This window comes from Ixodes scapularis, unplaced genomic scaffold (genome assembly GCF_016920785.2).
Source record: "Ixodes scapularis isolate PalLabHiFi unplaced genomic scaffold, ASM1692078v2 PGA_scaffold18__7_contigs__length_3171195, whole genome shotgun sequence".
Taxonomy (NCBI): Eukaryota; Metazoa; Arthropoda; class Arachnida; order Ixodida; family Ixodidae; genus Ixodes; species Ixodes scapularis.
Window position 1 is genome coordinate 2,944,615 of NW_024609844.1, and position 26,074 is coordinate 2,970,688.

General features: G+C 45.0%; 1 protein-coding gene across 1 annotated transcript in view; it reads right to left on the reverse strand.

Annotated features, from left to right (window-relative positions):
* LOC115323018 overlaps window positions 1-8,795 on the reverse strand; it is a 189,103-nt gene extending 180,308 nt beyond the window's left edge. The window contains exon 1 of the mRNA XM_040205305.1: window positions 8,732-8,795. Within this exon, the coding sequence (XP_040061239.1) occupies window positions 8,732-8,795 (64 nt within the window). The remainder of the gene's footprint in view (window positions 1-8,731) is intronic.
* Window positions 8,796-26,074: the final 17,279 nt, after the last annotated feature.

Below are 26,074 nucleotides of genomic sequence, written 5' to 3' on the forward strand. Positions count from 1 at the left end.
CTTCCTCGAGTGGCCGCTGCGGGAGAAATGGCGGCGCTGTGCTCGCCATTAGCTCGGTGCCCGAGGAAAGATCGGGGACATATTTTCAGAGCAGTCTCTATGGCAGTTTCTGAACTGAGTGTTTTAGTAACGTTGCCTAGGCCCCAGAGCCCAGAAAGACGAGTCACAGCTAGCGCTCCTAGCGTACGGCATTAAACACTATCTAGTTCCGGTTACGGTCAAGTTAGTTTCGGTTTCGGTTTGGGCGTTTCTGCTCCGGTTCTCCGGCACCCTTTTCTTTCTCCCCATCTTTCCTTCTTGCGTCGCTCCTCGCGACGCTCTCGGCAGCGGGGGGGATCGGTGGCCGAGTGGGCTAGCGCACACCAGCTCGGAGCACGTGATGTGAAAGCTCGCGCTGCAGAACCCAGGGATTCTGGATTCGAGCCCCACCCCTGCCCGTTTCGATCTGGATGAGCATCGTACCGGCGTGCGGTCGTGGATCACTACTGCGTGGTGCACGTTAAAGACCCTGGGTAGCTGAACTCGTGGAGCAGAACATTCTTCGCTTTTTGACGTAGCGGGGGGAGTGACCAAAAGAACGCCGCAAAGTTTCCTCCTCCCTGCGCGCGCTCAACTTCGCAACTTTTGATGAAAAATCCCCCGCGATCCCTAGGCGATGCACGAGAGCACGAGACAGCGCGGGGAGGCGAGCGTTCACGCCGCTCGCTGTACGTCGTCTTTGGGCTCTCTAGCGCCGACAATCCCGTCATGCCTCGCCCAGGCGAGGAGTGAGAGCAGACGACGAGAGTTCGTCTGCTACGATGAGGCATTCGCACAGCGGAACTGAAAGAAAAAGTTGGTTTTCTGCTCGAAATCGCGTCCCGCGGGCCACAAACTCAAACGCGAGCTTGAATTGTAAGCGTCTGATATTTCACGAAGGGAGGAATCGACGGCCCGTCTTTTATTCGCGAAATTTGAGTCGTTTTGTAGCCGTACAGACGCTGAAACCTACCAGTGTGCAATGAAAGCCCCAGAACAACCACAGGGGCCGCGAGACCTAGCATCATTTGTGTATGGGTGAAAAGTGCAACATTGTTCGACAAAGCTCCCACAGCAGAAACCTGCGACGCATTTACTCAGCGTCCGGGAAGGCTAAACATGGAGACGTTGCCCGAGACTCAAGCAAAGTCATATATGAATGGCAGCTATCTCGCCCCGTCATATTTAGTTTTGAGAAAGCTCTCGTTCTCAATGCCAGGGAAATAAAAAGTCTTACGAAACGTATTGCTAGCTGTTCCAAAGAACTAGATTTAAGCCGTATCCTTTCAGTTATTCACTCATAATATTATGCTTAAAACGAAGCAAGCTCTTGCGCGTACAGTGCCATCAATTTCCTCAAGCGTATGCTGTTTTGTAGTCAACTGGTTTCGGAAAATTACGCCGTCTGTAGATATCTCTGACTGCCGAGTTGCTTAAGTGGAAGTCATCGCAAATGTAAGTTCCACGTTGCAGCAACCAACGTTTAAACGATGGCAGCGACTGCACTCTCGCATTCCCACCCATCACGTCGAACAAAAAGGCGCTAGTTTCGGTTTGAGGTCGGTACTTTTCTACAACATCTGTGGCGACAGCATCAGTCTGCACTGGGTGCATTTGGCAAGTTCGTTCGGGCCTGTTCTCCGTGCAGCACCCGGTGGGTGTATAATGCATTAGAACTCTCACAGTGCAAGTCTGTATCGCGAATTGGGAGCCCGTCACTGGCCTCACCGGCGGCCATTGCTTGACGACAGGCAATATGCCGCGTCCTGTCTAGTTCTCCCTTTATTTTCGTCCTTGTTGCTTTGGCCTTTTACATCATGAGGCAATTCACGCAAGTCTAAGGAAGAAACATGCAAAAATTGGAAGCTTGTACGCGGTGCTCGAGGGCGAGCATTTTATGATGTGCTGCGATGATTATGTCGGGTTCTTGGAGATCAAATAGACATTCGTCAAGCGTTTGAACATCGATTAAAACAAAATTGGCCGGAGCACGATTGACTTTACCGACGTCGCTTGCTTCGGTTGCTAAATAAATGGCACGTCGAGCGACTGAACGGCACGCTCCGAGTTTCAGTTTGTCACGGAAGCCCTCACAGGAGTTCAAAGAAAAAGCTTTCACCATGAAGCACTATGTACAAGCGGTCAAAACGATGCAAAAATACCTAGTAAAGGCATTCTAACTTATCGTTTGCTGAGCTTTGATGACTCCGAAATCACGGATGACTCCACAATAACTTTCAGTAGCCCTTGTCTCATTAAACACATAACAGTTAACGCCCAACAAAGTAGCCCTGGACCCTCAACCACACAACATTTAGTTAAACAAGATTGGTATTCTAACGCGTTTAATATTCTTGCCCACAATATTAACTGTTATTTGCGGAAACATGATAGAAGTTTCATGGTAGAGAACAATTTACTAACGTAATAAAATTTAGTTGTGTCAAGCGATGACTGCCGGTGGTGCCACTCGACCCCAGCAATACAGGCCTCTATCCACGATGTAGCCTCCTAAGAAATCAGTGGTGTTAGTGCTATTAGACATAAATCGTTTATTTGCATCGGTACTCCCATACCTGCCGGATGTAGGGACGAGGCGCAAAACCGTACATCCGGCCGATATTGAAGCCGGTTTTCGGACGATATTAGGGAGTTTTCGTAGATCGTTTTCACCGTCCCGCAAGGGCCCTCCGCAACCCGCTACGATAGCGGGAACTCCACAGTCAAGGCTATCGGCGCGCAGGCGCAGTAGCAACTTCTTCGTTGCGGAACGCTTAGCGGAGGGGGCAGACCGGTCTACGAAAATTCCCTATTGCCTCGACACTCGCCAAGAAGCAACGTGCTGTTTCGGCGACTCGTTTGTGTAATTTATTTGTTCAGTCATATTAATGGGTCCCGGGCCACTGTGTACACCCCAAAAAAGAAATGTACTGTGGTAATTACACCTTGAGGAGAAGCAGGCACGTAGCCAGATTTTCGTTTAAGGGGGGGGGGGCGCCGATGACAAAGTGCTTTATGAGGGGGAGGGAGGAGAGGAGGCCCCAGCAAAATGGAAAATTTCGGGGGGGGGGGCGGGTAGGACAGGCCTTATGTCCCCCCACCCCCCCCCCCCCCCCCCTCCTCCCCTTGGCTACGTGCCTGACGAGAAGGGGAATTGTAGTTTTACATCTTTATAAAAAGGTGTAGGCATTATCATACGTTTTAAGAAACGTGTTTAAAAAATCACCCATTTTTAAAGGTGTGAAGTTTACATTTTTTTTTTATAAGGTCCATCGCTACACTTATTAGGGTGTTAGTTATGGGACACCCCACTTACATGTTTAAAGGTGGGAAAATGCTTAATGTGTATATACCTCTAACGGAAGACAATCTCTTTCATGTGATTACATCGCGTGCCGATGAAACAATCTGTCGATGACACCTGTCGATGAAACAATCTGTCGATGAACTGATTTGACCGCCAATGAGTGACGACTGCCAGTAGAATTTCGGGGACATAATTCTGCCGGCTGCCGGGAGACTCGACCCTACCCAAGAATTACCCCAGTTCTTGTTTGTTTTCCAACATTCTGAATTGTATACCAGCTTATTAGTACCTCTTCGGATATTACAGAAAAAATAAAATAAAAAAAAAGCAATGGCAGCCGAAAAAACTCTGACAGCCCGGTGCACAGTCATGTGGGAGACTGACAGGTGCTCGTCAGTCGCCACCATGCCTTGAAAGCTACCGGTTCCGAAGAACCGGAGCGCGCAGAGAACTTGTTGTTCCACGGTCCGAGGCGGCGAACGAAGCTCGTCGCAGAGTCAACGCACAACGGCTTTCGATAGCCGGTACTGTCGCCGAAAGTCGTCGTCGGGGAGTTGAAAGGCGTCCCCTGTGGTCCCAGTAGCGACGCCGACGGTGGCGGAAGATAAGCTCGGCCGCAGCGGACGGCACCGCCATGTTGACAAAGTTTAACTTCGCCTCGATCCGAAGCGAAGATCTCGAGCTCAAACCACGGCTCTCACAAAGTTCGGAAACGTCACTTTGACGTCAGCGACAACTTCGACAAACGAGGTTTCTTTTTAACACGAACTTCGGAGGGATTTTGAGCGTCAGCAGGTCGCCTGGGGACAATTTGCAAAGCATTAATTTTAGCTTGGCGTAGGGATGTAGGGACAAACGGGCGCTACGTCATCGGCGAAGCCGTTCAATCAGCGGGCTCCTCGCGCCCCTCACGCGCCGCACGCGCGCCTCGATGAACTTTGCTTTGAATGATTGACATCTCGCTCGGCGCGACGTCAGCGTCGCGAGAGTCCAATTAGCGCGTTCCGCAACTTTCGGACACAAAGTTGTGCTTGACGAGTTTAGCGACCCAGGGTAGCGGTTGTACTGCACTGGCTAAATTGCTCATCTACAGCTGGGAGACTCGTCGCCCCTGTGAGGCAGACCAAGTTCTAGGCTGTATAAACATACACACTACCCAATTTTTTTCTCGGGAGCTCTTCGGCTCCCGGAGCCGCTGTCTCTTTTTTTTTTTTTTAATGTTGACGCAGTTTTATTTTAATTTTTACGATATTATCCATGCAAATGTGTAAAAGAAAATTTCCACTTCACAAAACGGATGCGTATATCTTCTTTGTTGGTTTTTCCTACTGTAAAACATTGAAGTTACACAACTTCCACATTGACTCCTGACTGGTGGAGCATTTTGGGGTCAACAACAGTAAGTGATTAGAAAACATTTTATTGGACCACATTCGTATATACATGATTTACTTCAGGCGCTCTGTATGTTTCACAAGAAAAAGATATAAAAAAAATGAATATGAAGGAGTTTGGCATATCGTATACTTCGTAATAGATTTTTCGCGGAACCAAGTTAACAACTATTTTCCACGGGGAAGATGCTGAATGGTCCATTCGCTTTCACGCCGACTCGGGCTCCGGAAGTAAGTCAAGAAATAAATAAGACATCACTATCATTACCAGTCATAAGAGCGTTATAAGAGTGCAAAGCACACAGCGAAAAGTACGAATTCCCAATTTCCAGCTAATATAAAACACACAAATTGGCATAGCCTGAAACACACTGCAGGCGAGCCAATACCAAACACTGAGAACCCTATTCGGAATTGAACAATATTCAACGGTCCTAAACATTTCTCAAAATACAATTGATCAGAAAGAAGGTATAGCTCAAAAAAGCGGCTAAAAAACTATAAACAGTGGATACAAAAGTGGATACATTTTCTTACAAATATCTATATAATCTATACACTATTTTCCATTGATATTCTGTAGAAAGTGGATAAATACATTTGCAAAAGGGCCGTGATACACATTTGCTGGAAATAAGGGAAACAATTTTTTTGAGTGCAATTAAGCTGCACCGCTAAATTAATACGCACTTTTTGTTTCTGATTTGGTAACCACCTCCGTTAATAGACTATGAACAGTTAAACTTGTCTAGTTGCTTTACAACAACTGAAGAGTGTAACCAAACTTTGTCCAGGTTCCAGTTAAGAAATCGAACATGCCAACACAGGCGTATTTTCACGCTAAATGGGAGAGGAGCCGGAGAGGAGGAGGGGAAGGTACGGATGGGGGAGGAGGGGCATACCCTCCCCTTTGTACCCTCTTCTCCTCCTCTAGAGCTGCGCTCTAATTCGACATTACAGAGAATTGTTAACGTCTTTCATTTTTTTTTTACTCGTCCAACTGTCGAATTTGCGGCCACGTAGGTCCGGTTTCCAAAATACGATCCTAAGTGTCCTGCTTTCACCCTATGCAGCCGAGGGCATTGTTTTTAGTAGCAAACGGCCGGAATACGTTCATGCCAAATTTTCGGTAATTTCCCTTTTGTTCATCGGACAAATTGTGCTGAGTTCGTTGGACGGGCTTCGGGCATTGGTGACTGCGAGACTTCCGTTGAATGTGGACGACCGTCATCCTCCTCGACTTTGCGTTTGCGTTGCTCTGCGCTGCCCCAGACGGATTATGCATATCCAGTATTACATGAAACCGCCGCCCCCTACACTGGCAGGTGCGCAGGGCACCGCCCAATATGAGTCGGACATCCCATGCGTACTCTGCTTGCAAATTGAGCTCGCCGGCACAACCAAAAAAAAAAATTGTCGGAATCGTTTTTTTTTTTTTTTTTTTTTTTTTTGGTGGGGGGGGGGGGGGAGGTTGTGGATTAACCTTGGGAGTACGGGAGTTTGGGTTAGTCCTTGTTCGAATTTATGTGTTTCTGATTTTAGAGGAATGCTTATAATTACAATTCGGACGGGACTCACGTGCGTTCGAGAAAATTCTGCGGGTGTCGATTCGGCGAGAAGAAGAGGTCTCGCCCACGAGCCACCGGCCAGGTATACGGCTATTTCTGCCTAGCTGGGAAGAGGCCATTCTCAACCAACGCTAGCCGCGGAGGCTTGTCGAAGTCGTAGTCGAGGAGTGAACTCTCCATGCGCTCACCGTTTTCGCAGTGGTAGCGGACGGTGTCCCAACGTAGATTAGCTTGGCCAGTCGATCTGCGTACTTGTTTACAGGGATCCTGCAGTGTGCGGGAAGCCGATGAAAATCGACGGTAGACTACGGAAGACGACGCTGTCCGGGCGGTAACGTGTCGTCGAGCTTTGTATAGGCGGTGAAGGGCCGTTCGGGAGTTTCAGACTCGAAAGGATGATTACCGACACTAGCAGGGTCGGCGCCAGGTCATGGAACACAATCTCGGCCTCCGCCCTCTCCGTCTCGATCGGACTCGATGGAGCTGTACACCGCCGGCTCCGTGGACCTTAGTCACCCGCTCTGTGCACCATCCCGCTCGTCAGCCGAACTTCACCGAGCGCCATGACTTCCGCAGTCCTCCCGCTCATTTGCGAGAGATTCAGGCTGACGTCAGTTCCTGGATCATGATCAGCGATGATGCGCTTTGTATCACCTACCGCTGTTTCATTCAAGCGCTGCCGGATCCGGTTAAGTGGTTTCAAACGTTTGACATGTGCATGATTGTGCTGCGTGACATCTAGGCTCGGAGTTCGCTGTCACTTCGTCATAAGTACGCCACCAAGGTTTTTTTGGCCTCTCTCGATCATTCGCGCGAAGCGTGATCAAAACTGATGCGGAGTGTTGTTGTGGCTGTTTTGTACCCGTGTTGCAACTCCTATTAAAAATAGAGTTTCTCTGTTGTTATTTCGTCATTCTCCCCTACCCCGTATCTGCATGTGCGGAACTTAGTGTCCGTGTTATTTCGTCTGTAAAAGCATCAATTGGAATTCGCAAGGTTCTTGGGAGTGCAGAATTCCAAACTAGGCAAAACTGTCGTATTAAGTAAACAATAAAAATAAACTCTCTTTAAAAGAATTAAAAAAAACAAGCACGAGCAAAACACAAATGTGCTCCATCGCTATCCATTTGTTGTACAGGAGTTCATGGTTTTATTTTTTCACGTATTAGGGTATCTAAACCTGCTCATCTATATTTTTGGAGAGAATCAATTTATGCACGCTTATGAGGCATGTGTAATATATTCGAAGCACGAATTTCCAGATCACTAAAAATATAGTGGAAGCATACTCAAAGTATGGCATAAAGGTTTACTAGAAATACGCCATAAGTACACCGTGAGTATACTCCATATCGGCCATATTCACACGGAGTTATTACGGAAAAAGTATGCGTACTGAGTTCGTCACAAGTATATTAGAAATATTCCGTTGTTCGCTAAGGCTGTTTTCAACGTGATGTGGGTTCTATCTATAAGTGGTGCCTGTCTAATGATCATGTCCTAAACGAGTCGAAAACACAAATTATTCTCTAGGTTCAAAGCGTGTCATTGTGCAATCCTGCTACTCTTCAGATACGACTGTTATTAGTCGTGTGTTTCTGCTCGGGAACTTGGGTATTTATATAGAAACCGAGATTTGTTTTATTCACCGGGTTAGGCATGTTATCAATTTGCCTCGACGCATATTAGGTGCCGTAACGCGTAGATGTAACATCTTTAGGAACCCCCTTTTTTTTTTCTCATGTTTTTCGTTCCCTTTCCCGAAGCCGCCATCGTTAGCCTCACTCGTGGGGAACTCCGTTGGATCGACCGAATTCTCTAGTATTGAGCATATTTAAAGAAGCTTTATAAGCGGGTTTTACGATCGTTATTTACAACTCACTGCATTTTATGACTACAAAAAAACTTGTAATCTGATTGGTCTAAAATGTTGGTGTACTAAACGGATGATTTGGGTTTGTATGTTCTTGAACAATATTTAAGACGGTTGTTTAGACTCACCGGCGCCACTGAACTGTGTATGTTTACATGTTCCTCAGAGGGTGAGCAATATTTACAGCTAATTTTATATTTTTTCATTCCAAAAATTGATCCCATGACTCGTGTGCAACTGGTTTTCAACAAATTCGAACCTAGCTCGAGTAGTCTTGATACTGTAATTTTTTTGACCTGAAGAAAAACTTCCAGAGTGCGCTGACGTTTTTCTTTAACTCTGATATGTAGACCAATTGTTTTGTAGATTAATATGTTGTTTCTTAGTGCATGACTAAGAAAGCCGAGCGCTTTTTTTGTGGCATCCAAAATAAATCAAATAAATAAATAAATAAAAACTGAAAGACACATTTTGATTTGGAGGAAAAAGCATACTGTTACCTACAGTTTAAAATATTACATTTACACATGATTATGAGTGACAAACATAACATTTTATAATAACTACTTACCTGCGCCATCCAGCATCGCCATGAAATATGTCCATACAATACTTTTCAGAAGAGCGTGCCACATTTTGAAAAAAAAAGTGTTGAATTCACGACATACGAATGAAGCCGAGCGTGGCTGTATATAAGACGAAGCAAACAATGAGAAAATGTCGCACATTTTGATGTCAGGAGACATTTTAGGTTTCAAAATAACATTTCTTGAAACGTGCTTTCTCTATAGTGCACATGATAGTTTGGAAGGTCAGCATGACCTATGTGATATGAAGGATGTGGAAGTTGTTATTTGTGCCCTGATGTTAACCTAGTGGCCGGCATATACGTAGATTGAAAGGGCAGTACAAAATGTCAACAATCAAAGTCAATGTAGCTTGTATGTGATATATTGTTTACCGTGGAACAAGGAAGAGCGAACACGCAATCGACAGCAAAGTGTTGCCATTCGGAATCGTAATCGCAGCTAAAGTACCAATAATTTCTCGATTTACAGCGATGTATGCTGGTCGTGGGAACCACAGTGTGACCTCATGGGGTGGACACTGTCGTATGACAGAAAGTTGTGCCATTTTTCTGCCAATTTAAGGCTAAGTTCTTATAATTGCGATGTATAAGTGTCAATACACGAGTTGAAAACCGTGTATTAATACAGAAGTTCTATGAGATTTTCCTATTTCTATACAATGAAAAAAAAATCCCCTGCACACTGCTAACGTACCCGTGTTCAGCGGGGTTTGTTTGATGAACGGAAAATAGCTAGGACTCGCCTTTTCTGTTTATTATAGATTTCGACCGCCCCGCTGATGATGCTAAACGGATGGGGTGTGCTGTCGGGGCCGAATCGGACACTGACAAGTTGACAACCTATAAAAGACGGCTTCTAGACGTTTCCGAAAATTGCGATGGTGAACTATAACTAGGTGTTTTATTATAAGGTCAATCATAAAAACAATATATCCAGCTATAGAAAATTTTATGGCACACAGCGTTAAGAATCTCTCCCATCTTATTTTGTTTAACCATTTTATGAAAGCGGACGCATGTCTTCAAAACGTAGTCGCTTAAACATTTATTCAGTTCTCCTTAGCCGGCTTTAGAATTTGTAATCGTTTAAAGTATAGTGTCTTGACCATTGAGTTTTCTTTAGCCTGCTATAATAAAATAAATGCGACCATAGAATTTTTTTTGGCCGACTATATAGATATTTCTGACTCGAATGCTACAGACACGCGATCATTCACTTTAGGTGGCTATAGCGCAATGAATGTTCCAAAAAAATTATAGACAAATGCTCAGTAAGCTATTTTAGCCAAGTATAGATGACTTAATTTTCCTCGAGTGCAAAAACCCTGCGAACGTTCAATTATCTACGGCCGGCTGTAGAAAGTTGTGTGTCACCAATTTCAATCACTCATGTCTCCGGCTTGAGCGGCGTCCGGCTTGAGCGGCGTCGCCGTCGCCGTCGCCGTCGCCGTCGCCGTAACCGCGCGGTGCATTATGGGTAAATTTCCCCGCTAAATCTAGCTGAAAAATTTCCCCGCTAAATCTAGCGGAAAAATTCCCCCGCTAAATCTGGCGGAAATATTTCCCCGCTAAATCTAGCAGAAATATTTCCCCTCTAAATCTAGTGGAAAAATTTCCCCGCTAAATCTAGCGGAAATATTTCCCCGCTAAATCTAGCGGAAAAATTCCCCCGCTAAATCTAGCGGAAAAATTTCCCCGCTAAATCTAGCGGAAAAATTTCGCATGACCCCCCTCCCCGAGGTCACGTGAACCCCCCAGGTCACGTGACCTTGGGGAGGGGTTCATGTGACCCCAACGAGGTTACGTGACCTCAGGTAACGTGACCCCCCCTGAGAACAGGTGACCCTCAGTACCCTTCCCTCCTCCTCCTCAAGAGCTGCGCTCTAATTCGGCGTTACAGGGAGTTGTAAACGGCTTTCATTTTTTATATCTGGATATAGAAACTTGTGTGGTACTGGGGTAGAAGCATTACGGGAAAACAAATTGTTTTACCCAGCTCTAAAACGTTTATTTGGCTGCAGTTGACAGCTGCCTGCAATGACTAGAGTTGATTTCCCTGGATATAAAAATGTTTAGGCTATAGATATTAACTTAATTAAGTTTGTCGTATCAAAATTATCTGCCATGTTTTCTCCAGAAATTTACGCCACAATATTAAGAAACTGCATAAAATGAAATGTGCCTTTGTTTTGGTGACAGTTCAGCTATGTCAACGTTTAGCCTTATTCCCTCATCAAGAGCTGAACGAGTTTATTTCAGCATATTTTTGTTAAAAAGATATAGAAAGTTGTGTGTCACCAATTCCAAGCAATCACGTATATTACATTTTTATAGCTGGCTATATAAAATGGTGCTGTACAGGGGTAGAAGCATTACGGTCAAAAAATGATTTTACCCTCGCTATAAGAAATGTTTAAGCTAGATATTCTAACCCATCTAAATCTATCATATCTAAAATATATGTGCCATATTTTATCCAGGAAATAACGTAATAATAATAAGAAGAGGCTGCATAAAATAAAAGTGTGCCTTTGTTTTGGGCACGTTTCTGCTATGGCTTTCCGAAATCGCATTTTGAATTGCTACCTAGAGCCTTATTTTGGCAGCTTGAATTGCTTCCAAATGTGTCTCTTGAACCTTCGCTCAAGAGCACAAAAATTTAATTTTGTCGCTGGAAAAAAAAGTTTTGAGGCTGCAATTGTTTTGTCTGACACAATTTCTAAATGTTAAGTCTCTTGTTGAAAAAAAAAAAAAGAAAGCTTTGAGGTGCAAGAATTGGACGTAGCGTGGTTGAAAATTGTGGTGGACATTATTGTCATTATGAGTCGACACTACAAAAAGCCTCTTTGAAATTTTTGTTTTGCTGCATTGACTCTGCCAGCAAAAGACATAACATTTAGGAATTGTATCATGCGAAAAATTAAGAAACGTAAAATGCATGAACAGTCGGATAAGATCCTTCACTGAACCGAACACGGTCAGCGTGACTAGAAGTAGACCGCTCCCTCAACCCGTTTCGTTGCTCCCTTCCAGTAAGAAAAAAATGAGGCATAGGAAGTTTTCTCAGACCGCATTTCCTACACCGCTCAGCCTTTCGCAACGAAGAAACCACTACTGCGCCTGCGCAGTGATGGCCTTGACTGTAGAGCTCCGAGTATCGTAGCGGGTTGCGGAGAGGCTTGCTAGACGGCGGAAACAATCTGCAAAAACTCCCTCATGTCACAAGAAATGGGCTTCCGAGTTTCTGGGCCAAGAGCTTAAAGGAAACCTACACAAAATGGGGAAATCATTTCTTTTTTTCATTTCTTCATGGCGTCGTAAACGTTTCTATATGTGATAACATTCAGCCACGAACAGCTTGATTGACGTGTCTCTGAAGCGCCGAGTGACTACAGGCAACACCTCGAACAGGTGGCCAAGCTGCCCATATATATTCCTGCGACTGCTCTGCTTTAGTGATTTGTGATTAAAAAAAAAAAAAAAAAAGACAACACGCGGGAATGGGCAAATGTTTGTTAACCCTTATTACGTTAAGCATAACGTTATGGAGTAAGAACAATGCAGGCAAAAAGAACGAATGCTTTAATACGTTTGCTATAGAATGCTGGTCGAAAGCATTGGTACGACCTGGCATGATGTCGGTACAAAACACAATACGTGCGCATGCGCGTTATTAAAACGAAAAATTAAAAAAAGAAACGACGCAATCAAGTTAGCGGTAGGTTGGTTTTGAAGGACAAGGGAAAAATGAAACGAAATGAACGTATTGCATTTGCGCCTCTTCCTACACACTAGCATCCGAAGAATCCAGAATTGCAGAGCTGTAGATGCAACTTATGCCTCGTTCACACTTGTGAACCGGCGGCCGGATCCGTCAGAACTCTGACGCCCGGCGACGAAAGCAGGCAGAATTTCCGGCGGAGAGCACGATCGCTCTGGGACCAATTTTAAATGCCGGAAAAAAGTTGTCTCTCGCCGCTAGCCAATCAGAATGCACGGGGGACGTGGTGCGTGCTGACGTCATATCCCCGCTGACGAGCTGGCGGTGATGGCGATGACACGCGCGCGGGCAAGGGGGAGGTTTGGGAGCTTTCGTCAGCTCTCGTCTGTTCGGGAAACTGCGAGACGCTCGCGCCGCGTACTCCGCAGGCGGCAACAAATGTGAACGGCCCGATCTTTTTTTTGGCGATCGAATCTAGTCGGCGGTGAGTGCTTTTTTCGCAAGTGTGAACGAGACATTACAGGTGCGACATCTTCGACGCTAGTTTATCTAAGCCACGCCAACATAAGATATCATAACACTGTAATAAGGCGTATTCCCTTTCAGCGTATGCTAAAAATATATTTTTTAGGCGAGTTCTTTTTTGTATTTTTTACTTACAAGCGGCCGCAGCGGTGACGGGCGGAAAGCGCATCACGTGCTCCATTCCCAGAGCTCGATTGGCTCAGATCGTAGCGTCCGCTACGGTCAGGTCGGACGTACGCTGAAACAGTGTGCGGCCCAAGATAAATGATCTCGTAATGTAGAGCCAATATTATAGGCCAGTCCCTTAGCAGGTAGAAGGACGTCTGTCTGTTGTGCTCTGATTCATTTTATTGCAACAAACAGGATCTTAACTGTTGTGCATGCCTGCGTCGATACCATTGTAAATGTATTAACGTTTGTGGGGACGACTACAACCGTTTCATTGCCGCAGGCGTCAGTACCTACAAATGCAAGTCGTGTTCAAAGCGACGTGACCCTGATGAAGCGAAGCTGAATGCCACTGCGGCGGACACGCCCAAAAAGACGCCGTGAACGACGGCGAGGAAAAGGGTTCCAACAACAAATCATTGGTACACAGAAGCTCCCACGAAAAACTTGCTTTGTTCTTGACAGCAAAAGTGGACTTGCTTGTAGGCACTGTTTAGATATTGCGCGAGGAAAACGCCATGATAAGAAGTGAGCTTCAACAAGCCAAATCTTATTGGACGCAGCTCGTCCGTGCTGCTCCCAAGATTACCGATCGTGCAGCGTCTCGTGCAGACAAGAGTTACGGCGGAGCCATGAGTAGTCAGAATACTACCGAAAACAGTCGCCACCTTGACAATGACGCTGGTCCTGCAAAGGACAAGACTGCTTTGTGGAACATCGCTCCACCAGCTCAGACATGTGCCTCTGGTTCTGTCGTCGAGGATTCATCACTATGACACGCTCAGTCATGGACGACGGATTTCAACTTATGACGAAAAAGAAGTGACTTCCGCTCGCGAGTGCTGGTGCGTGCACAAATTCCTCACTCTCCTCAATTCGCGGCCACCTGTAAAACGCGCACTTTTCGTGACGAGGTAGAGCCCGGACATGGCGTGCGAGGATGTTACCAAGTTCCTGCCTTCAGTGTTGCAAAGTGGAACACTTCAGGGTACCAAACTTCACGGTAAGCACTATTCATACAATTCCTTTCGTGTGAGCACTACTCTTGATTGCCTGATCGAAATGAATAACTCTAGAGCTTGGCCCTTGCGTGACCCAGATTCAGAGCGACCAACAGCTAACAAGGACTCGTGATGGACAACATCCGTGTTACGAGGCGCGTTCATAAAGTTCGTATTATCGGCAAAAAAAAATATTGAAAAAACGGAACAAAACAGGCATCAACGTGAGCACGCGTCCGTCTAGTTTCCGCACAGTCAAACATCGCATGTCATAGTAGCGCGGAACGCCGCTACGAAGTCGAAACAAAAATGGCACCGCCCGTCGGTGCCAAGCACTTGCAGTGATCCGTTTTTTTCCATTTGAAGGGAAGCAATGCCAAGGATATTCATTCCAATCTGGGAGTGTTGTTCGGGGACAACGCACCAGTGTATGACACTTTGATTAAATGGTGCAGACGCTTCAAGTGCGGCCAAATAAGAGGAAAGCATTTTAAGAACGATGACCAAGTAATGGCTGAAGTGCAGCGATTCCTGAACATTAAAAAAACGGAGTTTTATAACGATGGCCTCCGGCATGTGGTCCATCGCTCGAGGAGTTCTATAACAATGGCCTCCGGCATGTGATTCATCACTGGAAAAAGTGGTTAACGTCGCGAACATGTAGAGAAAGTCTCAACTCTTACTCGAGTTTGATTGCTGAATCTGTATTCCTTCGTGACAATGATATGAACGTACTCGAATTTGATTGCTGAATCTGTATTCCTCCGTGACAATGATAGGAACGTTACGAACGTCTTTCGTACTACCAAAACGCACCTGGGTTACCAAGCCTGATGCTTTCTTTGAAGTGTCACGGCTTCCGATTTTCATGTGACCTGCATTACGGAAACTTGGCTTACACAAGCGATCTTTAGCAACGATTATTTTACTGACGAATATTGGGTTTACAAATGGAATAAGGATTCAACTGGCTCGCGGGCCACTCTGGGAGGAGGCCGGGGTACTCACGGCAGTGCATAAAATGTTATCATGTTTTCGCAGGTTTAATCTGCGTGAAGAAAATGAATTTGTTTAGGTGCAAATCAGTTTTCCGGGCCAGCCTCACTTATTAATTGGAAATTATTACTTCCCACCTCGTTCTGACACACAATCACTCATAAGCAGTTTGAATTATTTTTCCGGTGCTGTAGATTTGTCAACGAATGATGTGATGATCGTTGGTAACTTTAACGTGCCTAGCGTTGATTGGAATACAAAGAGGATTAGAGCTACATTAAGTTAGTCATGTGCTAGAGTCGAAAAAACAATGGAGTTTGTGAAATTATTGGGCTTTTTCAGCTTAATACTACAACAAATGGGGCTAGTCATACGCTTGCCTTGTGCGTGACTAACATATCGGCAATCACATTCGAGACTGCTGACTGTCCTATTGTCTTTATCGATAAATGGCATCCACCATTTGCTCTTTCTATTGTACTTTCTGCGCGGACGTCGGCAAGTAATCAGTCTCTCGGGTATAACTACGCTCGTGGGGATTGCCTTGGTCTTTACAATCACCTTCGCAACCTAGACTGGAGCGTTATTTACTTTCTTCCGTCATCGATGGCACAGTTATATGTCTAACAGACATCGTAACTTCCGCCATGAATAATTTCATTCCAGGCAGAAGTGGTCGAACTAGAAACGACCCTTTTTGGTTTTCCAGAGAGCTACGTGATGCGTTCGGTAAAAAAACGAGCTATAATAAAAAGAAGTACAATACCGGCATAAAGAAATAGCAGGGTCTGTTTAAAAAATATCGTTCAGCAGCCAAAAAGTTGATGCGGCGAAATTCAGTTGAACGCGAAATTCAGTTGAACGCAATTTGAAACGCGATCCTAATACTCTATGAAATTACGCGAAGAGTTTGAGGACGTCTAGTCGATCTAAAACTATTTCATTGCAAGACGACTCTGGATATAAATCTGAGCCGTCCGTCGTCTGTGACCTTTTTGGTGCTTTCTTCTCTTCCGTCAGTAACTTGATTACTCGGTGCACTGTTATGACCGATCCTCCTCTTCAATCTACCCGCAGCTTCGCAGTTTCGGATCTTACGCTTGAAGATGTGCTTTCCGCAATAAATGAGCGCGTTCCAAAAAACGGCATGCGGTGAGGACGGAATTCCTGCTTTCATTGTAAAGGGATGCGGAATATTTTTGCCCCTGTGTTGCTACGCGTTTTTAACTTGTCCTTAGACGCCAATGTATTTCCTCAAGGATGGAAGAATGCAGTAGTTGTACCTATACATAAATCTGGTCGCACTGACGGTGTTAATAACTATAGAGCAATTTCTCTTCTTCTTTCTTTTTCTAAAGTATTTAAAAAGGCAATGTGTAAGCATATTTCTCTTCATTTTAAATCGCCTCTTTGTTTCAAATAGCATGGTTTTTGTCAAGGGCGTTCAGTGGAGACAGACCTTGTATCATTTTTGGAACACACTCTGCTTAAGGTCACGTCCCATGGACAAGTTGGTGCATTTATTTCGATTGCTCTGAAGCTTTTTATCTCCTAGATCATAAGTTGTTCCTTGCCACATTTTCAGCGTTGGGCAGGACTAGCTCGTTTTGCAGTTGGTTGTCTAGTTATCTTGGCGGAAGACCTAACAGAGTGCTGTATGAATGGTGTATTTTCTGCCCCATATGTTTTAAATACTGGAGTGCCTCAAGGGTACAAACTTAGGGCGTTGTTATTCAACATGTTTGTCAATGATTTGGTAGAGAGTGTGCAGCATTCAAAGGTGCTCCAGTTTGCAGATGATCTTAAGATTTATCGCGAAATTCCTTCAACTGACTGCCTAATGTTGTACGACAGTGTTCAGGCAGTTTTAAACTGGTGCGTGAAAAATAATTTAGCACTTAACCCTAGCAAGACCAAGGTAGTTTTCTTTACACGTAAGACAAGGTACGTTGAGTACTCCTATATTAAGTTGGGTTCAGCTCTCGCGAGGTCAGATACTATTCGTGACCTGAGAGTGCTGTTTGATTCCTGACTTTTGTTTACTGAGCATGTTTCGACAGTTATGAATGATTCTTATCAGGTGCTATATGTTATTTCTCGAATAACGCGAAATTTTTGCACTTACGCTAGCGTGATTCATCTATTTCGCGCCCTAGTTTTGTCTAAACATGAGTTCTGCTCAGTCGTATGGAAGACCATTGGATCGACTCAATCATTTTTTTAGAAAAAGTGCAGCGTCGCCTTGTGCGTATTGTTTACGATAGATGGGTTGGGAGGGGCATATATTTTGATTATGAATACTTACGTAATCTGCTTGACCTGGTACCCTTGCACAAAAGAAGATTAATGCGTGACATGACTCTTTTGTATATTATAGTAAACACTACAATTGATGCACCTTTGCTTTTAAGTGCGATTTCTTTTAGCGTTCCTCAAAAGCGTCCCTGCTGAAAAAAACCGTATACTTTTAGTACGGGTCCTACCCGTTTGGGTCATATGGTGTTATGGACATACAGGTCCCGTATTCAGTCGGGTCGGGTCGACCCGACTGAACCATGCTGTCTGTGGTTGGGTTGACCCGACCGTAGACACGGGTCGACCCGACCGTAGACACGGGTCGACCCGACCGTAGACGCGGGTCGACCCGACCGTAGACACGGGTCGACCCGACCGTAGACACGGGTTGACCTGACCGTAGACACTGGTCGACCTGACTGTAGACATGGGTTGACCCGACTGTAGACACGGGTCAACCCGACCTACGACACGGGTCGACCTGACTGTAGACACAGGTCAACCCGACTATAGACACAGGTCGACCTACGTAAACCAGCAGATACGGGTGCCATGCAATTCCTGTTCACAAAAGGTTAGCATCCCGAGACAGTACCACCTAGATAGGCAAGGCCCCCAGATCACTTTCATACCATCCTCACAGCGAGATTGGGTATGAGTGCTGTGACAGTGTTTGGGTTACACTTGTTTGGGTTACACAGCCCTAAACATATGGCCCCAACTTGTCTCCGAGCATCGAGCTAATGACGAACACAACGCCGTTTCTCCCGCAGCGGCCACTCGAGAAACTGCGCGTGACTTCTATTTTTGGCTTAGACAGGGGTCACCCCCGACCCCCCGGCGGACGCGCCGCGTCGAACTACTGAAGTTAAAATGCACCTAGGTCGGGACGCGCTACCTGAAAGGCCGGCTGAGGCATGGTTTTATAAAAACAATATTAATTGTTCCGCAAAACCTTGCGAACTAAAGATGATAAAAACATCACGCGCCCATCATTTGGTACTAAACTCCAATAAATTTCATACAAAAAGAGTCTTTTTCGTTTGTTTTTACGCAAAAACAGGCTTTCAAAAACCTCAGAGTGACCACAGTACAGACAAATGATAATGGGTGGCGCTGTTGTCGCATTTAGCTTGGTCTCGGTGGACGCCAGCGGCCCAGGTTTCGACTGCGAGTTTCCCAACTGAGTGTTTTAGTAACGTTGCTCTGAGGCAAACAAAACAGAGACCTGTGATGTCGTAGTGCTGCTGCAGTCAAGATTGTCGTGACTATACTCACTCAAAGTTTCTTGAAATCAGTACCGTCTTTTCTGTGTCCAGATTGGTCATGAAAGTCGCATTGCAAAGATTAATTCTATTACGAATATGTGCTTTAGATGCTCTACGACAGGGGTGGCCAATCTTCGGCTCGCCGCATGCGGCTCTTCATTGGCCAAGTGATCTCGTAATCTGAGGACTCCCAAATTAAAATAGTTGGGACGAAACACTAAGCTTGTTGATGAAAACATTACAATAAGAAACAGGCGGCAAACATGACATGAAATACAATGTTGATCAGCTTTTCTAAGTAAGATCTGTTCAGAAGGGAACAAATTAGATGAAAACATCATCTCGATTTTAAAATTCGCTACTTTGCTGCCTTCCCACCTGCTAGGTTGAGGCAGCATCAATTTTGTGTGGCAACTTGTGTGAAATTCCCCTCTACTTAACAGAAAATGAAGGTAGACATTGATCAGATAGGAAACCAAAGCTCCCTGAAACATAGTTCCTGTATGTTTTCTAAACAATCAGTTATTGCAAAGGCCAAGAGAACAATATTCCCTCACCCCCCCCCCCCCCCCCCTTCCCAGTGCTGCTCTCGAAAAATTGACAATTTTGATTGCGGCTCTTGGACATTGTAAGTTTGGCGACACCTGCTCTACAACCTTAAAACAACCTCGTGCGTAACGACATGACTGGAAAGCTGGCAGCAAACCTGAGTATCTTATTCTTGAGCAGCATTAAAAATAAAGGAGATTTGATGCTACAAATATCTTGTGGGGGCAGATTGAACAATAGATGGGTGAGTAAAAATTTCGACAATAAATACCTTTTCTGTGTCTCTTTATAAAGATCGGTGAAATTCCCTTTTTTGTACTTCTGATATATATCTTTTTGTTTTATACAGACTACAATTGCAGACATCCTTAATGCGTGCTCCACTTTTATGTAGATATTTTTATTTCATTGTCCCTAATTTGCTTTAAATTTGTAGAAACCAGGTGTATTAAAACATTTCCGTTTTTCGCGAGTCGCCGGCCTTTTCGCTTCAGTTCTTCGCCGCGGTATCACGAACTGATAAACGGCCACAGCTTTCCCGCTTATCAGTAGAGTTACCGGGTGACCGCCATGACTATCCGGTTCACCGGCTTAGCGCACCGGGCGACCGCTTTGCTTTCCTGGAGTTCCGGTAATGCCCGGTATGACCGGAGCCACAGTCCAATACACCAGTTAGGGCAACCGCTATGAAGCTACCGGGCTCCAGACTAAGTAAACCGGTCCCGGTAAAACACTCCGGGCCGTCGCTATGGCGTCACCGGGACTCTGGACAACGTACACCGGTCCCGGTAAAGCTACTCCGGGCCGCCGCTATGACCGGAGCCACAGTCCGGTACACCAGTTAAGGCAACCGCTATGAGGCTACCGGGGCTCCGGGCTAAGTAAACCGGTCCCGGTAAAGCGCTCCGGGCCGTCGCTATGGCGTCACCGGGACTCCGGAGAACGGACACCGGTCCCGGTAAAGCTACTCCGGGCCGCCGCTATAATGCTATCGGGCCTCCGGTCTAAATATACCGGACCGGTATGATCCGGTATAACTTCATATGGGTTTTTTCAGTAGGGGTATCAGATTTTCCTTTTGTTTTCTACCCGCAGAAAATTGGAGTCCAGCCCCCCATGACCCGCCTTCAGCTCCTTTATGATCCCGATAAGAGTGATTTTGAATTGTTTTCATTCCTCTTAAATTTTAGAAGAGCAGTGTTGGCTTCTTCATAAACATGTGTGCTCTGTTGATCTCCGTAGTTTTACTTATTTCCTTTTATCTTTCCTAAATCCCGTCTTGCTTGTTGTTTTTTTTTGTTTTTCTGGCTGTATCTGTTTTTTTATTCTTTGTAAGATGTGCGCACTAATAAGGCCACGAAATGTTTTGGGCCGCATTATACGGAATAAATAAATAAATAATAAATCTGTGTCCTCTAAGATCGTCAACAATACTCACAATGCGATAGGCATAACGAGCTTTATAGTCGCCGAGTAAGAGCCGTCCCAAGCAGCACGTTGTGAATGGGCCATCGCTGGCAAGTGTACTATGGCCAACCAGATTTTCGATGGCCTAAGCTTGGCCAAAGTGCTCGGCAATAGAAGTGTTTTCGTCCCCGTCTGGTGACTTGCCATTCACCTTATGCAAGTCGCTGGCCATTCACTTAAGGCCAGTGACTGGCCATTCACATTTGTCCAGTGGCTGGCCATTCACTTTAGGCCAGAGACTGGCCATTCACCTTTGGCCAGTGACTGGCCATTCACATTTGGCCAGTGACTAGCCATTCACTTTGGGCCAGTGACTTGCCATTCACCTTTGGCCAGTCACTTTCGGCCAGCCACTGGCCATTCACGTTTGGCCGGCCACTGGCCATTGACTTCCGGCCAGTCACTGGCCAAAAGTGGCTGTAGTTATACAGTTAAAACATAATTTATCACAGACTGCTAGAAAATTTGGGTGTTCCTCAGAAGACTGTGAAGAGTTTCGGGAGGTCAAGTTTTAGAACTTGACCTCCAGAAACTCTTACATAGTAATGACACGCGAAGCTGCTGCAAGGCTGCTCAATATTTATTGGACTTTTTGAGTACTAAGTCTTACGACGCTGGTTGAGACCACCATTCCAGTCGTCGTGGGTTCAGGGATGGTATGTTGTCCCACCATTAAAATCCCTCGGTAACGCAGCAGTAAAAAAAAAAAAAAGTAACTTGTGGGGGCGCTCGCGCGCCCAAGCGGGAAGGGGCCTCGCTATAAGAGTCGAGTGAACTCTGCGCAGTGGCAGTCGCCGCCGGGAACTGGAAAGGTAATAAACACTTGTCTATTGAACTGGATTGCGGGTGCCGTACCTCCCTACGGGCAGCAGCAAGGTCAAACCGTTGCAAACTTTAGGTGAAGGGGCAGTGCAACAATAGAGTTTTAGTAGATCGTTCCGATACCCTCGATAGCCCCGATAACGATACCATGCATGCGCAAGGGAGGCGGTGGCGGAGTATCGGGTATCGTTTCGGAGTCATGGGAGCGATCTACTAAAACTCTCTAATGTTCAGTTACAATATTTTTCACTTTACACAAGCTTACTGGCACTAATGGGAAAGAGAAGCCTTGAGTACACAGTAAAGGTTTTTACACACTTAAGGGTGTAAATCAGTTTGTCCCTGGGCTAACACCCTTATGGCGTTCAGGCAAGCACCCTTCACAAAGGATGCTTGCTAACACCCTTGGTGAAGGGTGCTCGGCATGAAATAGGCACCTGCTAGGGTGGCCCACTGGATGCTGGGCCACCCCAGCCAACCTGGCGCCGGGAGAGTATCATGCGACGTTTTGGTTATGTGGAGTTCAAGGTCACATGACGCTCTCTCGACGCCGGATTGGCTGGTAGCGTCCGCCGCGCTCGGGCGAAGGGTGAAATGAAATATAGACCCCAGTGAACATTTCAATGGAATGTGTCCAATACACATATCAGAACTTGTAAATTGTACGAAAATCATATATGGTATTGCATATTCTTATATTATTATCATTATATGATTTACAGCTTATCATATTTACTGAACACATTTACACTTTTTTCACTTATAGGGATTGCCACATCACCACATACGAGGCATGTGATAAAGAAATAATGAGTCCCACTAAACACAACTCACTTCATGAAGAAGTAATACAAAAGAGCTCCTTGCAAGCCACATCATAACCCCGTGGGCAATTGGGAAGTGTTACGGCACCCCCCTTTCTCTAACTCTAAGTGAGCAAGCAGTGGCCCCAAGCATCGCACTGCACGGCTGAACCATTGTGAACATCATGGTCTGCCACAAACGAAGCATGTAAAGCTTTGCTGTTTGGAGATCAAGTGACATGTTTTGTTTGTCTCAGAGGATTGCAGGCAACACGCTTCGCTTATCACTTGTCTCCTACGCGCATCTGTTTACTAATCGGAAGCAGGGTAGAGGGGGGTGGTTTAGCCCTTGACTGAACCACAGCAGTTTTTCACTAGGTGAAGCTCATTATGACATCAATTAGAATGTGTTAAATTGAACATTTATTGAACCTTGAGAAATGGAAGATACAATGTATGCCATTCCATGAAATAAAGAATGCTATCTGCAAACATGTAATGAAAAATATTACAGAGTGAACTTGCACTCTACGGCAAAAAAGCAAACGTTTCAGTAGAAGAAGCTATCCTCTTGCTCACGTACAAAGAAAATTATAAAGTTCTGGAAGACAACTATGGATAAGGAACTCGTACAGCTAAATTCTAAGCACCTCGTCTACAGGAGGTCCGCATTAGTTATCACAGAAAGTGCCCAACATTGAAAGAAAGAAAAAGAAAACATGCCTCCGTAAAACCTTTTATCATTAGTTCTGGAAGCAAAATAAAAATTAACCTGATAATACAGGCGAGAAAAGTGGATTATACACTTTTAAAACGACTCACAAAACATCTCTTCAACCACTTACCTTTCTGCAAACTTTGTTCAAAAATTTAATTACGACTGTCCTTGGATTGGTGTCGCTCAAGCCAAGGAAAATCCTCTCCAGAGCAACCAGTGTTTTGGAGGCCTTGCATTCGTACTGGATGCTGAAAAGCCAATATGCTGCCAACATGCACAGCCCCTCTTCTGCATTAAAAACGGAAAACAAGCGCTCACGATCCTTAACAAGGTGAAGAAAGTTTGCATCGTCCAGCTCTTGCTTGTTGTAGAGGACACATGGTGCCGGTGGGGTGTTCTCGTCCTGCGTTTGGTAATAGGATAAAGCGAAACGTATTTTAATGTAGAAGGCCAAAACATGTTTGCTGTTGTCAACTGCTATTATTCGCTGCAGTTAAGGCCATGAGCATCAGCCTCCACACAGGCATACAGTGCTTATGTGTGAACAAGTAACCGGCGTCTGCAGCAATGTAAAAAGAAGGAAGAATTACAATCGGGGCAACATCACAACATGCAAGTATTCCTATATAATCTTAGGGGCACTTGTGAGCATCTCTATATCTGTACCGAAATGCATTTCCGAAATCTATTTGTGTTTAAGTAGTGAAATACTTTTGCGATGTATTATGATACGCTGCTAGACTTATGCATCTTGTTACATTTATTGTTAGAAATGAGCTGACAGGTTTGGAGATAAAAAAAAAAAGCCACGGAAAAATCCGACGCATCACTAGTTTATTTTCGCAATGAGTGATTTTTTGCTTTGCTCTCACTTTTAACTTCTACGGCGGCCGGTTTTCTTTCCGCTGACAGCAGCCTTCCTGTGTGCATTTGAGGTTATTGTATGGGTAAGAGGCCACCAACAAATGCACAGATGAGAAACAATATGTCTAAAAGAAGAAGGCAAAAAGCAGGGACGTTTGGGCAGACACGCTTTGTCAGGCGGTGTCATCGGTCGCCAGCGTTCATTGGGTGCGATCTTTTCGGTATCACCGAACATAGCCAAGGGAAGTCAAGTTGCAAAAAAAAAAGGGACAAACACCTGCAGAAGGCGGGGAGCTTAGGTGCTACAATCTACGTTTGCCACAGACGCACCCTTCTCACCTCGCCACCTTGCATTTATGAACCGTATAGGGCTGCCGACTGACCATAACGGTACATGCTAATATTTGTCCCTTGGCCAATGTTAATTTTTTTGCCTATTCCTCTACACTGAAAAACCCAAAGATAAAGGTTACAGAAAACAGCCAACATTAAATTGTTTCGCATGTAGCTGTAGAAATTAATTTTCAAGGGCTAAATTTTAAGTACAGTCGCCGGCCATATGAACTCCCCCGTCCGAACACTAACCGGTGCAGCAAAAATCCGGCATGCAGCGTGTCGAGGTTGACGGCTGCGGTTTTCACCGGTGGAGGGGGTGATTACACATTAAAAGGTGCTCGTGATAATATATGTCTACAGCTATCTATGATACATTGTTGCGTTTGCACCTCAATGCACCCCTCGAATCCATGACAGACAAAGGTGTTCTGACAAAATATACAATGAGCTGTCTGCGTCAAGAGAAGAGCAATCTCGGTGGCCCGAAAGGTAACCTGCGGCTGCTGGATGACGTCATGTAAACGGACCCAGAATTCACGGACTTGGAAAGAGGTGCAGAAACTATGTGACATTCAACTGAAAAGTTAATAAGCTCAAATTATTATCCATTTTAAGCCACAATCAATGATTCGCACATGCCTAATATTTTCACAATGAAGCCAAAGGCGAACCAGGTAGTAGCCCGTTGATTTATTGCCGAATAGAATACACTTTGAGTACCAAACTGGATGCTTTGCTTATGTTTGGAAGGTTGCAATGACAAATGCTATACTTAATTGGGTGAAAAGCAAAGTTTTGTAACAATTACGTGCATGATTACATGTTATAAGTCGTTTTACGTGTATACACTCTGCACAGCATTCTATTTGAAAGCTAACAAAATTTTAAAAAAAGGCCGTGAGAGTTCTGTCGACGTCTTCTTCACTGCGTGTTCGTGGGACTCGGCGGACATTAGTAAAGGGGATAACTGTCACAGTACGTTGACTAATTGACCAAAATCTGTTAGCTTTGTAATTCATGGCTTTATGGACCATGTTGCAACTGCAGTGTTAAAAGCCAGTCAATATTAAAGGCTATCCCTTTTAAACCATTCACAAAAAGCCAAGCGGCTTGGAGGTATTCATTGTCCAACTATTACGTTTTTAATGTCGGATGCCAAAACCGCGCTCAGCTTGAGCTCAAGATTTCGTACCGTTAATAATGGGCAGAAGAGTGACCTGGTCATGCCGGGTACGTCGTCACTATCTCGACAGTGTGTCCTTGGCGGAAGCTTCGGCGTCATACTTCCAGGATAGTCAAGGTGCGTCCAAAGGAACCACGTCCACACGACATTCTGAGGCCTTCTGAGCGCAAGATTTTGGAATTGGGCGACGAAAAGGCAGAATTTTAGCACTGAATATTTCGAAACTTGTTGCCATTCGCAAATTGTGTCAATTGCGTTAGTCTTTAATATTCACTGCCTTTGAAACTAGAATTGAAACATACCCCATAAAACCACTACTGAAATTTTGGTTAATTAGTTTCAAATAACATACTGCTAAGGGTTTTCCCCTTAAGTAATGTCCTCTGAGCCTCACAAACACACATTGAAGTCAACATCCAAGTAACACTCACGCCGTGTTTTTTTTTAACTTTGTTTGAATCAAAATAGAAAGCTTTGTATTTATTTATATATCAATATAATAAATACCGGGTGCATGTGCATGCAGCCGTGCACAATCCCACTATAGAGGTCCACTTTTTTGTCAAGTAAAACTGGATCAAACGGACAAGGCCAGTTTTACATAAACCC